The sequence below is a fragment of the Pinus tabuliformis genome, chromosome J (assembly GCF_031772625.1).
Source record: "Pinus tabuliformis cultivar Carrire ecotype Pingquan chromosome J, CPIR1, whole genome shotgun sequence".
Lineage (NCBI taxonomy): Eukaryota > Viridiplantae > Streptophyta > Pinopsida > Pinales > Pinaceae > Pinus > Pinus tabuliformis.
In genome coordinates this window covers 915,178,939-915,195,039 of record NC_142295.1, presented here as the reverse complement: position 1 = coordinate 915,195,039, position 16,101 = coordinate 915,178,939, and the positions used below count along the sequence as shown (strand labels likewise).

General features: G+C 37.0%; 1 protein-coding gene across 1 annotated transcript in view; it reads left to right on the top strand.

The window, feature by feature from the left end:
• The first annotated feature begins 8,483 nt into the window (after positions 1–8,483).
• LOC149229729 (uncharacterized) overlaps positions 8,484–16,101 on the top strand; it is an 83,286-nt gene continuing 75,668 nt past the window's right edge. The window contains exon 1 of the mRNA XM_089381116.1: positions 8,484–8,763. Within this exon, the coding sequence (XP_089237242.1) occupies positions 8,484–8,763 (280 nt within the window). The remainder of the gene's footprint in view (positions 8,764–16,101) is intronic.

Sequence of the window (16,101 nt, the reverse complement as noted above, 5' to 3'; positions counted from 1 at the left end):
GAAAGCCCTATTCTGGATTTTTATTCTAGTCTTCATTCCACTGCCTAGAACTTTCCAGAACTTTGTCATTCAGCTACATGAACCTCAAGAATCAATTACCAGGCTCAAATCATACTCAAACTTATAAAACACCCAATAGTCATTTATGCAAACACTTTGTAGGCAAAGTACCTATAGCTCATAAATACATATATGTTCATTGATTCAATAAATTCATCATATAATCATCAAGAAGCCTTGCTCCCTTCTATTACTAGCTGCAACAACATACATTAGCTCATGCATTCATATAATGTAACCCATATCCTATCAAACCATGGAATGGATCCATAACAACAACACATCATATAATGAGAAATATACCATGCATGTAACCAACATTTAACTAGAATAGAACCATGGCAAACCAGTCATAAAATCATACATAAAGTAGGAACTTGTGCTCATTAATCTCAATAAGAACCAACACTTAAACATATGAAAATGACAACCAATTCAAGGACTTCCATGTACCACCTAACCATAGATTGGGATGAACCAAATATTTCTTTCAGTCAATCACCCATGTGCCGTATTCCAAGCATGAATGTGGGATCTCATGGGATAAATCAAATATAACTAAACATGGACTCCAAAGGTTAAACCACCTCCACTCTCAAGTCGCAGGGATCTCACCTAAACTGGTCCAGAGATCACCAAACCAACACAAGCTTGGATGCCTCAGAATTTCTTCACCATACCTAGAGGAATTTTCCTGTCTCCACCCACCTATCAAGGGCTTCCTGGAGAAAACCATCTCCACCCCCAACCCTTGGGATTTTCCTAAGACCACCTCACTCGGATCCAAAATCTTCCAGCAATCCAAAGCTCAACCAAGAATGAATCCCAACACACCATGGCTATCCAGGAAATGGAAAGGCAAATCTAAACACACTGCCAATCCAGGAAATTCCATGCCAATGACAACAAAATAATGATGTAAACCAAATGAATACACCATGCATTCAAATCACAACAAGGAAATCACACATGCAACCTATTACCTACAAAATCCTCTTGTTGTAGCTGCTCTTCCAACCTTCTCCTTGCGCTCCCTTGCTTTCCTTTGCTTGTTTTCTTGCTTGTGTCCAAGTGCTTTCTTCACTTGTTGTAGTGCTCTCTCTCTCCTTTTCCTCCAAACTGCAAAGAGTGATCCCAAGTAACTAAAAGTAGCTAAGAGAATCATAGAATGTTTTCCCTCTCCTTTTATTTTGCCTTTTCCTTTTCTTTTCCTTCATTTTCCCTTGCATGAATATTCTTGTCTCTTCCTCTCCCTTTTCTCCTATTTTCCTTTATTTCTTTAATTAATTGCCATTTATTTCCTTTTCCTTTTGCTAATTCCAATGCCAAATTCCATAGCTAATAATTAACCACAATAGATACCCACTTTAATGTTTTCCCCTCATTCAACTTGGAATACATGTCCCTTGATCTTGGTCTTATTTTTCCTTTATAATGTCCTTCCATTTACATGGAAAATAAATCAGGGGTTGCTACAAATATGCCTCTTGCAATTCCCTTTTCTTCACCAATGCACTTGTAATGGAGTTGACATGTCTTGAACAATTCTAGGCTTCAACCCATACTTCCCCAAGGTCGCTGTGAAAATTGTTGCAAGCACACTTAACCTCAATAAACCCCATGAACATGTGGTTTCTCACCTAGTCGTTGCCACCAAGGTCAAGGCCTATCTTATAGTGAACCACTTTTGAATCATTTCTCCGTGATGCTTTGGATTCTTGTGGTATCCACGTTAAATAAGAGTGGTGTACAACCATTTTTCCCTCATCGAGGTGTCTAACCACCATCTCCAAAACGAAGTGGTCCCACACCCCTCCATGATTCTTATATGACTATTACGTAGTTGCAACTAACTCCTTAAATGATGTACTAGGCACAATTGCTAATCCCTTGTACTTCAATGATTGCGTCGCTCCAGCCAAACTTCTTTTCTTATAGAGGAAGGTGCAACTTTCATCTATAGAAAAGCATGAAGAACCTCTATTAATGTTTATGGGAAGTCAAGTGCAGGGCCTCTTAGACTTGCAATAAAAGATCAAGGCCAAGTTAGAGAATGATCCCATTACATTAAATATTATGAAATAAGTGAAGGAAGGAAAAACATGGAAGTTTTTGATGGATGAGGGATTGTGGCACTTTGGTAGTTGATCATGTGTGCCCGAGTCATCTAACCTCAAGAACCAACTTTTTTTGGAATATCATGATTGAATTTAGGATAGACACTTAGGGCAAAAAATAACATTGGCATCATTGGAATCAAGTTACACCTAGGAACATATGTGACATGAAATTGAAGAGTACATTCAAACCTTTCTTGTGTATCAACAAGATTCTAAAATGAAATTTGGTCCAATCCAACCTTTATTGGTGTGAAAGAGACCTTGAGTGAGCATCTCCATGGACTTCATCATTCGACTGCCACTTTCACAAGGTTATAACATAATATTGTTTGTGGTTGATTAAATATCTAAATGTGTGATCTTGGTCCCAATAAATGTGCCTTTTGTAGTCTAGGAAGTTATGAAGTTATTTTTAAAACATGCTCTAAAGCTTGGAGATTTCCCATTAAACATTAAGTCAGGTAAGGACACAAGATTCACAAGCTAGTTTTAAACATAATTGTTCAGATTTGTTGGAACCAAATTGTTAATGATTTCAAGATATAGTTTTCAAACCAATGCGTAGATACAGTGCATCAATAGCCTTCTAGAGGAGCACTCAAGGCATTTTGTTTATGTAGACCAATTGAACTAGTCTAAGTTTTTGGATTTAGTGTAGTTTAGCTACAACATGAAAAACTAGAGATTAGTTACGATGTATGTCCCATTTGAGTTAGCTATACTACGTAGCAACTAATGGAACCTCTCCTATTGTTGAAAGGATTTGGAGCAACCCATTATCATTTAGAGCTCCTAAAGCGATGGTGGGATAAAATGGAAAGATGCACATTTAGTTGATGTGGTTGGCCAAGAGGATGAAACATTGAGAAAATAAAGGCAAAAGAGAAATGGATTTTTAAGTTGGTGACAAGATATTACTTAAGTAAGGTAGATAAAAACTCAAAACCAATGGACATGGTAGGTGCATTGTTACAATGTGAAGGGTCATTTGAAGTTCTTGAGAATATAGTGAATGTAACATACAAGTTGAAATAAGTGAATCATTTGGAAACTTATCGTCTAGTTTCCCATGTTTGCCAATTGAAATTGTGTTGGAGTGATGGGGATGATTTTATTAGCACACGGTCATCTAGAGTGCATACAAATGTCTTAGATAAGTCAAAATGGAAAGTGGATAAGCTATTGGTCCATGGGACTATTAAGCATCACAAAACAAGGTAGTGGGAGTACTTCTTCGCGTGGAAGATTATGCTTAGGAGCAAAACAATTGTGAACTAAAGGAATCATTATGGAAATATGAAGACAAGGTGAAGGTGTTCAAAAAGAGAAATCACAATGCACTTAGGTGGACATTCATTGAGCACTGTTAGGATGACAACAATTTGAGTGGGGCAGGATGTAACAACCTCGCCAACAAGGATGGTATGCAAGTGAAATAGGCTATGATAGAGCTATATAATCATGGCCAACAATTAGATGTATTGGTATAAACAATTATCTTGGTAAGTACTGTATTTCAAAGGAGTTTGGCACAAATTGGGTAGTTGGCACATTTAGGGAGAATGTGGTCTCAATGGGTGTATGTTCCTTGCTTCATGGAGGTGATCACTATCACCAAACTCCTTAGGATTAGTGGGTGAAAGTTCGGGTTTGATAAGCATTGGGTGTGATGCAAGGCACCCCATTTTGAGGAAAACCCAAAGTTTTAGGTAAAAAGGTGAAGGCATCCTCCAATATTAAAAGAGGATGAAGGAAAACTATAAGTAATTGAAGAGAGTCACAAAGAGATCTATATTTAAGAGGTTGTAAAGTTTATGGTTTGTTAAGAGAATGAGAATTGGATAGTGGAAACCTATTATGTCGAAGAATGGGACCTATAAGGGGTAGATCCCTATTGATTCGAAGGTTGGTTGGTAAATAGAGTGGCACCAAGGCAAGTGTGCCTTAGATTATTTTTACATCTATAAAATGAGTCATAGGTAGTGGTCAGACTTCCCTTTTTGTACACTACTCTAACTTTTTTAATTAATAAAGACTTAGTGCCCATCTTGGATGCAACCACCAATTGTTTTTTGTCATGGTTTCTTTATGCATGGGATATTTACCATTTACTTGATGTTATGTGTAAAAAGGGCTAAGTATTGATTATGTTAACTTAGTTATAAAACTACCAATGTGATCTAGGTAGGGTTGGGTTCATATTGAGAAGGCATAATCTAGTTCTTTTCGATCAAGGATTATTTAATCACTGAAATGGGGCAAGTAGTGCCACATGATCTAAAGGATGTTAAAATGAAAAATGCCAGGCTTAGACTTATTTGGACCCTATGATAAAGATTACTTCATTACTCTTTTCATGAAATCCATATCATCAATTGGGAATAATTATGATTCACAACCATTATTATCCATTTCTTACTAATTCAATGGGTTTTGTGAACACAACATTGTTTGTTCCACCCTTTTTTGATTATGATTATTAAGGGCTTTGAACCTATTTGAAGACACAAGTGATAATCTCTATTGTGCTTATGATGTTTGGGATTACTATTATGAGATTTACTGGATTATGTTCAACCTTCTACATCTGCAAGATTGGTTATGTGAAAGTAGTTTGGAGTTCGTAAGAATTCAAAGTTATATAATCTATTATGGTTTTTGTTGTTTACATTATTAAGGACCCATTTTAGCATATTTTTGGGTTTATATCTAGTTTTTTTTAATATGCATGTGTCTATTTTTTATGTTGTTGTTGGACTATGGGTTAGGCTTGTGATTGATTACACTATTAAGCATTATGAAAAAAATGTTTGGAGGTGAGTGTGATGGCCTATCATTATTTGAAAGATTAAAATCCTTATAAAATGACTAACATTTTGATAGATAAATGGTTGATTTATCATGTCTGTATTGCAGTCCCCTCCAAGAAATGATCTGGTGTTGCAAAAATAAAGATGTAACAATTATCATATTTGGCTTGGTTTATGACACAAACATGTAATCATCCCCATATTTGGTATTATAGTTGTCATATTTGTGAGTTTCAGTATGCCTGCAACATATAGACTTGTAGTGGTTGGTTTGGGGATACTCACTACTATTGCAAGGATGCTTGTTAGTATTACTAATATGGTTGCAAATATTTTTGTGGTTTAAAATCTAAAAAGTGGATTCTGTCAAAAGCTATACATAGTTAGCAACATAAGGATATAGCTCAATTAATATAATAATGTTTTCCTTAAAGCTTTGTAACCTTTTCCTAGCTAAGGGACACTGTATTTTCAAGCACTATGGTGATTAGGTATAAGTCATGGGTAAGGGTAGCTTTATTTTCAAACACTATGGAGAACATGTATAAATTGCATATTAGTGAGCTCGACAATGTTTTAAAGATTTGAATTAGTTTTGTACCACAATTTTCCATAGATGTAAAGAATAATATATGTTCAAGATTCAAGGTCAAGGTTAGTGGCATTTTATATGATTATGGTGTGGACCATGATATCATGTATTTTTATCACTTACAATCATTTTGATCCACACGACCATCCACAACCATCTAAAAAATGAGCCACGTTTCTAACAATTTTTGGTCTTTAACTTTTGACATGTTTTCTAGGGCATTATGTTTTTTCACCCCAACTATGCATTAGCTTGGGGGAGTTGATTTAGACTTCAATTATCTTTTGAACAAGCTAAGGGAGACCTAAAACAAACAAACAAATGAAAATACATAGTGTGAACATTGTTCCTCTTCTCATAGACAACTCATATTCATCAACTTTGAATTCCCACTTAGCCTTAATTTTTTTTCAAGGTTGGGACCATTGTGTATTTAGGTTTCTTCCTCTTAAAATTTTGTTTCCATTTATAACATATAGTTTTAGCATTTTGCCATAGGTTTTCACGAATAAGAATAACTTACATATCTTATTTTTAAAGATAAATTAACACTATTCTAATTATATTAGTGTTAACACCATTTTATTGTGTTGAGAGGTGTTCTACAACCTAGGGGAGATGTGCAGGCATAATGTAAGTAAGTAAGTAATTATGTCAACATTTTTTAATTATTGGGAATAATAATAATAATAATAAAATGTCAACCCAATATGGGAGTGATGTTGCAGTGGTGTAAATGTTTTTAAACATTTAAAAAAAAAGGTTAAAGGTAATAGAGCCCAATATGGGAGAGATGTTGTTGTATCTGTAAATGAAATGGTGTAAGTATTTCAATGTTGGCTCAATTAATAATAAAAAGTTAAAATTAATCAAAATAATAAAATTCAATTTGTTACATTGCAATTTTGCTTTTATTAATAAAATTACCAACATTTTTTTTAGATAAAAGAAAATCATAATATACATATCACTTTAAAACATATAACATATAAATAGTAGCTATAAATTAAGATCCAATTTTCCATATAAATTAAAACAAGTGTTGCAATCCTATAGTCTTGCTTTGGAAGGAGCTAATAAATTGAGATGTGAAGTGGATAAATTAATTGATTGTTTTTTTTTTTTTTTAACAAGTTCGGATAGTTGTTATATTTTCAAAAATAGGTTTTGGAGTAAGCTCCTTTTACATTCTGCTGTTATGATATGGTAGACTGAGCAATAAGATAAGCATGCAGACCTTTCTCCTGTGCTTGTTATCAAAACTTCAGAAGTTTTTTTTAGCTATTCTAGAGTACTGTTTAACATATTGACCAACTAAGAAAACAAATTTACATAGCATATTTCACAGAAATTTATGGTTTGTAAACTAGGAGAGCAAATTCTGTGGCCTTTTCCTTATGTTTTGCATTTTGTTGCTCCTTAAGTTTGTTGTTCCTTGTGCTGTTGTTCGTTCTGCTTGCTGTTGTTCCATCGACCCGTTGTTCCTTTGGCTTGTTGTTCTTTTGTATGTTGTTCCTTATGATGCTGTTCCTTCTGATTGCTGTTCCTTCTTCTAGTGTTCGTTCTGCTTGCTGTTCCTTCGGCCTGTTGTTCCTTCGACTGTTGTTCCTTTCGTTGCTGTTCCTTTTGCTTGCTGTTCCTTCTGGCACTGTTCCTTCTGCTGCTATTCCTTCTGGTTGTTGTTCCTTCGTCCTCTTGTTGTTCCTTCTTCTGTTGTTCCTTCGGTCTGCAGGTGGCTTTGCTTTTATAATAGTCCACTGCTTCCTCTAAATGCTTGCACTTTGATTTCAGAGCCATGATCTCTTCTTGATTATACTGCTTTTTCCTCTTGCTATACTTATCTCCCTGATTCTTATTTTTTCTGCTGTAGCTTTCCTTCTGTTGCTGCTTGCTGACCCTTGAGCCTGTGCGATCCTTCCTTGATTAGCGATGTCCACTTATTTTATAGCTCGTTCCACCTTCGCTGAGCCTGCGATTGGAGGATTCTACTTGATTTCAATATTCTTCTGTTGTGGCCAGCAACAACCCCCCTTCTTATTTAGTATTATTACTAATACTAAATAAATGGGGACCCTTATCCATAAAATTCAAAAAAATAAATTAGGACTTGTATTTCCTTTTTGAATAAATCTTACTATCATAAAACCTAGGAGAATACCTGAAAAATCTAAAAAGACTTGAGTTTTATGATAAGTTCGAACAAAACCATTCCCTTAATAAAAAGCGTCGCATCGCAAAAAGGTAATGGATGCCTTCCTACAAATGGAATCCTAAGATTATGAAATCGCGATGCGAAATCACACGTTGAAAACCCTCATCGCATCGCATGCCTTAAATATCACTTAAGCTGAAATGCCTCAAACTGCCGATATGCAATGGCGCATCTCGCAAATCGCATTTCGCAGAAAACACATTGTAATGGATGATTGCCACACGCAACAAATTTGTGATATTGCGATCTGCGATATTGCAAAGCAAATCGCAAAATCGCCTTATCGCAGATCTACAGGGCTCGTTGTTCGAAAAAGTTTTTTCCATAAATCGATGCCCAGTTATGTGCATTAATGTTAATTAATGAGTTAGTTGGCAATCATTAATGAAATATGGTTTTGATCTGATCGAGGAGCCATTTCACGTAGGGTGATATATTTTATATGTTTTCGGCATTTAAAGCTTTCCCATCACCTTTTTCTTATCATTACTCTTGCCCCATTTGTAAACTGCAGGAGCGAGGAGTAGAGAAGTGTACATAGCAGTGTTCAAAATATTATGGGAAAGAAGGGTAAAGCTCTGAGTTCTGAAGATAAAGAGATATACACAGACACCACTTGTAACAAAGATGTCGGTATTACTACTTGGGAAGGCATGTACAGTATACTCGAGGAAGAAAACCCTAGGGTAATGGAGGTCACAGCTATTGCTGGCTCACACGGGTCATCTAAGGCGTCTATTACAGAACTAGCATGTTCGTTCTTGCACCGGATAGCGATGAGGCCTAAAATTCTTCCATACATGGACATGGTCAAACGGGTACTGGATAAGGCTAAGATAACAGACCAACAGTTTAAGACTCAGAGCCAAGAATGTACGAAGTCGTTCTTTCCACAAAATTTAAGGTTTATATCAAAAGGCGTGCAAGAGGCGAAAAATAGCATCAAGGAACCGAGGCAAGCATCGCCAGGCAAAACCTCTTAAAATGGAAAGCCTCTAATCGCTTAGTCACATGTAAGCTCGGAAATTTGTAGGAAAAAGTGCTAAAGGCAAAAGACAAAACTTGAACTCAAAAAAACCAGTGGTATTTATCAGGGATATCTTCAAGTGGTATGTAGATATTTACCAAATGTACAACATCTACAGGTAAGCTGGAGACAGAAGGCTCAGGAAAAAGCAGAGTCCATCAAAAGGTTAACCAAGTTGAATTGGGATTCTTACTGGACATACTTGGTAAAACCACGCAGCCAGTGCATGACTCTCAAATGTATCATTAATTCTGCCGAGAAGATGGTGCCAGCTCTTACCGATTCCGTCTTCGCAGGACAACTAAAGTTGGAAGTCGGCCAGCCAACTCTCCTCAAGCAAATGCTGAACGCTTGCGACTACAAGGAACATATACATAGATAGTTAGTTGTTAGTTTTAGATTTAGATGAAATTTTAGTTTTAGTTTTGCTTTATTTTTGCCTAAAATGAGGACGATCATTTAAACCGTATCCTACATTTTTGTAATAAATTATTTTTAGATTTAGCTAGTAGTATTTAAACCCTTCTCATGCATTTAGAGAAGGGTTCTGAAATTTGTCAAAAACTTGTCCTCAGAACATGCACTTTTTCACCCTCCGGGGAGGTTTTGATGAATGAATGGAACAGAATTTATTGATATCTGCGTTTAATATCTACCACTGATGTTGCACTTTTGTACTCTTAGTAGATGTTGAATTAAGAAGAGATAAATCATTATTGCTGGAGCTCATGAGTAGAACTCGTTATAAATGATACTTTTATCTCTTAACAAATTCTGCTTATGTGTTATGGTGATATTCATGTTCAGTTATGAATGTTTAAATGCTTGAGTTATCATTTGGCACTTCTATACGATGATAGCCATTTATTTATGCTTAATATATGAGTGACGTATTATGCGATATGTTTTTCACAATTGTTCGGCTAACTTTTTATACGAAACAGTCCATCTTTATTAAATTATTTTCTTATAGTGATTGAATGATCTTTATTACCAATTGCTGTAGAAACTATTTTAGATCGCATAATTGAAAGATCAAATCCCCGGGTAGTTTTAGAGTTAGATATTTCTATTTATTAGGATACAAATGCATGTCGTTAAATTAAATTTAGAATAAAAGCATTTTACTTAGAAGTTATTAGAAAGGAAATATAAATTCTCAACACACACACATAAATTGGGAAACTGATCCCATATCCCCAGTCGGACCCACTATACCAAACAGAAAAGGAGCTGCTAACCAAGGTCCAGACCGGGTGGGTATCCTCCTTGTTGTAGACACGATTTTCGGGGCTTCAACATATTTGGCACTAGAAGGAGGGCTTGAACCTCCGAACTATGAATGTCAAGTAAGTGTAAATCTAAATACCATTTTGAGAGTAAATCGCCCTCACCATCTCCCCCGACTTCTCGATCGCATTTAGAATCTTTAAATCTTGAGCGAGAAGTCGATAGAACAATAGCCACTTCCACAAACCAATTTTTTTTAGAGAAATCTACTATTGAACCTCCTAAAGTTGAATCTTTGATCCATAAACTTCAGCGATTTTCAATATCTCCTAAAAAATCTGAAAAATCTCAAGGTAGTGTGACTTCGCAATATAACCTGCTCATCCTCTTACCAAATTGTAGAGTGAAAAGTTTGGTATCGAACCAACTAAATTACCTCTACCTACAAGGAAGAGAGAAAGGAAATCACCTAAAGGGTCTGATAGTGAGACTCTTTCGTCGTCGTCATCCATCTCAACCTCTCCACAGCAAAGTCAACCATCCACTCCTCCACTTCAAATTATCATCCACCAGACCACTGGAACTTCAACATCTCCATCTCAATCATCTGGAACTGTAATATCCTCATCTTCCCAACCGCAAGGATTATCTTTTGCGCTTTCCTCTGTTAGTAGTTCAACGATGGCCCAAACTCCATGGAATAACCCAGGGGCAGTCTTAATGCCTGCGCCCTTGAGTCAATTACTGGCCCATCCCGAAAAATGGCTGCCTAAGTTTAATCCTGAAGCAGGCATGCTAGTAGAAGAACACATAAACAACTTTATGTTATCCATAAATCTCAATGGGGTTACTAATGAAGACGCTGTCGTTCGGCTCTTTCCTTACACTTTGCAAGGAGCAGCCGGATCATGGTATTTCTCATTACCATCTAGATCTATCACTAGTTGGGATATTTTCCAAGAACAATTCTTGACTAAGTTCGGTGATGACAGGTCCACTGCGACACTGATCAATGACCTGTCTAACCTTAGGGCTGAATCAAGGGAACCTGTCAAAGATTTTAACTCGCGTTTTAATAAACTTTTGAACAAAATTCCTACCACTTCCAAGCCTAGCGAAGAAGTTCGAAGTGAATGGTACATATCTACTCTACCATCAAACATAGCAATCTTCGTTGATAGAGCTAACAAAACAACTTTAGCTGACAATATGAAGGAAGCAATAGTGGTAGAGAAACATATCATAGCCTTAGAAAAGAAAAACGTCGTTGATGAACGTAAATATAAGAAGGTTACTTTCAAAGAAGATCCAAAGAAAAAACAGTGCAAAGATCCATTTGATTTAGAAGGATTGCAGAAAGTTTTGAAAACCATGTCTAACGAAATGGTTGACATAAAGAAACAAGTAGCAGAGACTTCTTCTAAAAAGCCTTACAAGCCTTGTAAAAGAAATCCTTCAACTGATTCAAAGCCTCCCAATGCTATTACTAATGCTGAATCAAAAGAAGAAGAACAGGAAATTTCCAACGAAGAACCTACTGATGAAGAAGAAGTTGTAGAAGTATAGGGAATGTGGGATTTTATCCTCCTAGACGAAGAGGATCAAGAGGCATCACTAGTCAGTACTAGAAGTAGAAATCAGCTCGATCCTCCTAAACCTATTCCTAAGCCAAAGAGTGTAAGCTCAATGATTAAGGATAAAGTCGCAAGAAAGAAAACATCACCCAAAGCGACACAAACAAGCCCAGTCCAAACAGATTCACCATCTCCATCTAAAACATTGATTGTTTCTGATGAGATGGAATATAATATCATAGAAGACATGAAGAAGACTAGGGCTAACATCACTTTTTATGAATTGAGCAAGTTAAAACATCAACAAAAGATACTTTTGAAAGAATTACACGCAGTACCAGTTGCACCTCTACCTGCCGTTGTAATCTTGCAAGCTTCCCACGAGATGGGAAGACCTCCAAATACTGTGACTAGTAAAGTTGATCCAAACGACATTGGTCTAATTGGAGGAAGGTCAAGATCTCATTCTCCACCATTTCTTCTTACTTATGAAGTTTTTAATAAAAATTTGCATAATTGTTTAGTTGATTCAGGAGTTTCATCCAATATCTTACCTAAATCAATATGTGCAAAGCTGAACGTTCAACCCCAAAAATCTGCAGTGCGCATAGTTCAACTGGACTCTTTCCATATAGGTTTACCGATATGGTTATTTTCAACTTCGTTGGCCCAAAGTACTCCAATTGTTCCACCTCAACCGAATGCTTCACCTCAACAGAGTTCACCATCTCAACATCACCAACCTTCTGTTGACCCTTTACCTTCTTCGCCTAATTTTTCTTCCTCCATTTCTTCCTCTTCGCCTGGTAAAAGCCTTGATGCTAGTAACCAGGAGGCTAAGAAGAAGAAGAAAGGGAAGAAGAAGAAGAAGAAGAAGAAGCAAGATAAGAAAGAAGTCAACCAACCAACCACGACTGTAAGTGTTAGTGGTGTTGAGGAAAACTCCGACATGCATCGTAAACCCAGATACCCTTGCAGGCTTTGTAAGGGTGACCATTTCCTTGTTAATTGTCCTGGTATACCAAAGGTCTTGGAAGTATGGTCAGAAAAATCTCATCAACTTTCCATTGATCCATCAACCAGTGATAGTCAGGTTCCTGGGAAAAAGGGTAAAGTTAGGTTTCCTTGTAAGTTATGCAAAGGGAGTCATCAAACTCACATTTGCCCTCACATGGATGAAGCCTCAAAATTGTTGGAAAGCCTTACTGTTCCACAGCAAGAATTTCCAACTGGTTACCGTAAACTTTCTCCCAACCTACCGTCAATTGACGAAGTGATTGATCTAATTTCAAGTACAGTCGATCACACTCTTCCATTGGAGAGTGAAACTCATGTCACTCAGGTTGATGATCAATTAGTTGATCAAGTGGTCGATTCAATTTCAAATTCGGTCGATCCCACTTTCCCTTTAGAGAGTGAACTCCATACCGCTCAGGTTCTTCTTGTTACATCAGATTCTTCTATGCTGGGGGGTATTTCACCTGTTTCTACAGAAACCCCTCCAAGTACTGAGGTCTTTTCCTTTGATCGGAATAGACTGACAGAACCTCGTCTTCCTTCCTCCATCCCTTTCCAAATCATTGTCAAGGCTGGTGGTAGGGACATACATCGTACTCAGGTAGATGAAGGTGCTTCTGTTAGTATTTTATCCTCAACTGTTTGGAAAGCTTTGGGTTCCCCTCATCTTGCGCCTATTACGCAGAATCTGAAAACTTTTAACAGAACCATTAGTGAACCTTTAGGGATCCTTCCTAAGTTTTCTATTACCTTGGAAGGTAAAACTGTCTGTATTGATCTTATGGTAGTTCGAGGTCCCTTGGATTTCAATTTACTCCTTGGGCGAGACTATGTTTATGCAATGAAAGCTGTCCTATCGACACTCTTTCGCGTGATGTCTTTCCCTCACAATGGCAGTATTGTGACTGTAGACCAGCTTTCGTTCCCTAGTCTTGTTTCAACTACCAATAATATCACACCCCTAAATGTTCCTGATTCTAAAGTGGTATCTACCCTGCCACGGGTTAATTATGTGGCAACCGGTCCCATGTTTTCAGTTACCGATGTAAGTGAGCCTCCCACTGTTTGCTCATCTTCCTTTGATTTAGATCCGGTAATTGACATGGAAAACTCTATGGGATTAATTGAACACGATGTTCTTATCCCTTTTGAGTCCCTTGACATGTGTTCCTTCCAGAGAACTATTCTTCCTTCTGATGAAGACCTCTTGGAAGCCATGATTAAGGTGTGTCCATTGACATGTCTTTCTTCCAGTTGGAAGCCATGATCAGTGATTGCGAGGATAGTTTATTCCTGTATCAACCTCGTTAAAAAATGAAATAGGATGTGGTGAGGAAAGTTCCTTTTACTGTGTCAACCTCGTTAAAAAATGAATCAGTGTGTACGAGGAAAGTTCCTTTTACTGTGTCAACCTCGTTAAAAAATGAATCAGTTGGTCAGAGGATAGTTATTTTTACTGAGTCAACCTCGTTAAAAAATGAATCAGGGGCGAGGATAGTTTGTTCCCATCTCAACCTCGTTAAAAAATGAAATTGGATGTTACGAGGAAAGTTCCTTTTACTGTGTCGACCTCGTTAAAAAATGAATCAGTGAGTGCGAGCATAGTTCCTTGTCTTGTGTCAAGCTCGTTTAAAAATGAAACAAGGGTATGAGGACAGTTCTTTTTACTGAGTCAACCTCATTAAAAAATGAATCAGGTAGATTGTAGGTTATATAGGTAGATTGTAGAAAATAGGATTTTGAGGATAGTTCCTGTTACTGAGTCAACCTCGTTAAAAAAGGAATCAGGTATGAGGATAGTTCTTTTCTTGTGTCAACCTCCTTAAAAATGAGACAACTCCCTTTTCAAGTTAAATATTGAAAGTAAACCTTCATTCCATCCATCTGGTTGAATGAAATGAAGCTGGGGGGCATGCGCTCTAGCAGTTATACTTAGGGGGCATCAAGCACAATTTTCTCTCTGTTTCAAGCTTGTGTAAAAATGAAACTACTTTGAAGCATAGTTTTTCTCTGTTTCAAGCTTTTGTAAAAATGAAACCTATTTCGAGTCAATTTCAGTTATTTTCAAGACTCGTTAAACTCATGAAATCCCGAGATTATTTTGCTATCTTTCATTCTCGTAAAACAAATGAAAATGCCGAGTTCTTTCCGTCTTTTCCTGCTTGTAAATTAAATTGAAAGTCGGCCATATGAGTACATTTTTATCATTTTTTCGAACTCATTAAAACTTACGAAAAAGTGAAAACCATGAATACATTTTTATCATTTTTTCGAACTCGTTAAAACTTATGAAAAAGTGAAACCTTGGAGTTCTCTTTTAAGCCCTTTTCAGACTCCTAAAACATGAAAATATTGCCGAGTTTTTCTTTTTAAACTCGTTAAAACGGAACTAAAAAGAGAGTCATCTTTTAAGCCCTTTTCTGACTCCTAAAACATGAAAAGATTGCCGAGCGTTTCTTTTACACTCGTTAAAACGAAATTAAAAGACGGTCCCCTTATAGCTCTTTTCTGACCGTAAAAACAGGAAAAGGTTGCCGGGTTTTTGTCGTTTCAAACTCGATACTGGAAATAAAACGACGTGTCCTTGATCGCTTTTTACTTTTCAGGTCAGAGGCACTAATCATGAAAGTACTCCTTGGTCGCAAGATCAAGCGGTTCTCTCAAGTATTATTTTATACTTTTTCAGGCTTGGGAGACACAACTTTACGAAAAAGTTCAACCTGGAGTCTTCTTAAGTTTTTTTCAGACTCTCTAAAAATGAAAAACGCCGAGTTTCTCCTATATTGGACTCGTTAAAATTTCACAGTAAAGGACCTGTTCGATTACAAACAGGAACGGACCACTCCTTCTTAGGGTTCGAATCAAAACTAAGTTGGACTCATCCGAAGGATGAGCTTATAATCAAGCATATGTTATCCTCCTCAAGCTTGTAAAAAATAAAGAGGTACTTGCCAGAAATGGTGGGGGAAAAGAGAGAAGAATGAACCTATTTGTTATCCTTTGTTACAGAAGAACCTTATCGCCGCTCTTGAACACGACACTTTTCATTCACCTGGGTTGGGAAATCCTTTGCCTTAAAGCTGATAAAACCACATTGAAAGTCTTTAGCCGGGTATTAACTTTGGGTCAAATGTCACCAAGCCATCTGCCGTGTCGTTATGTGTTCAAGAGGTCTCTGCAATAAACATTCATCTGCAAAATACTCGTCATCCGTTTTGACCATCCCTGAGTCAGTCCTTACAGCTATATTTCTTCAACTTGATATATGATTTCGTGTTGTGGGCTTGCCTGCAACGGGTCGCTTTCTATCGACATCAGCACATTATCTAGAAAGATGACCTAGGAATCGTCAGTACCTTGAAGTCTGCATGCATCAATGGCAGGTTTCTCGCCTTTGACGACAGTTTACATCATTGACTTTCGATCGAAGGATTCCGTGAAATGTTCGACTTCAACCCA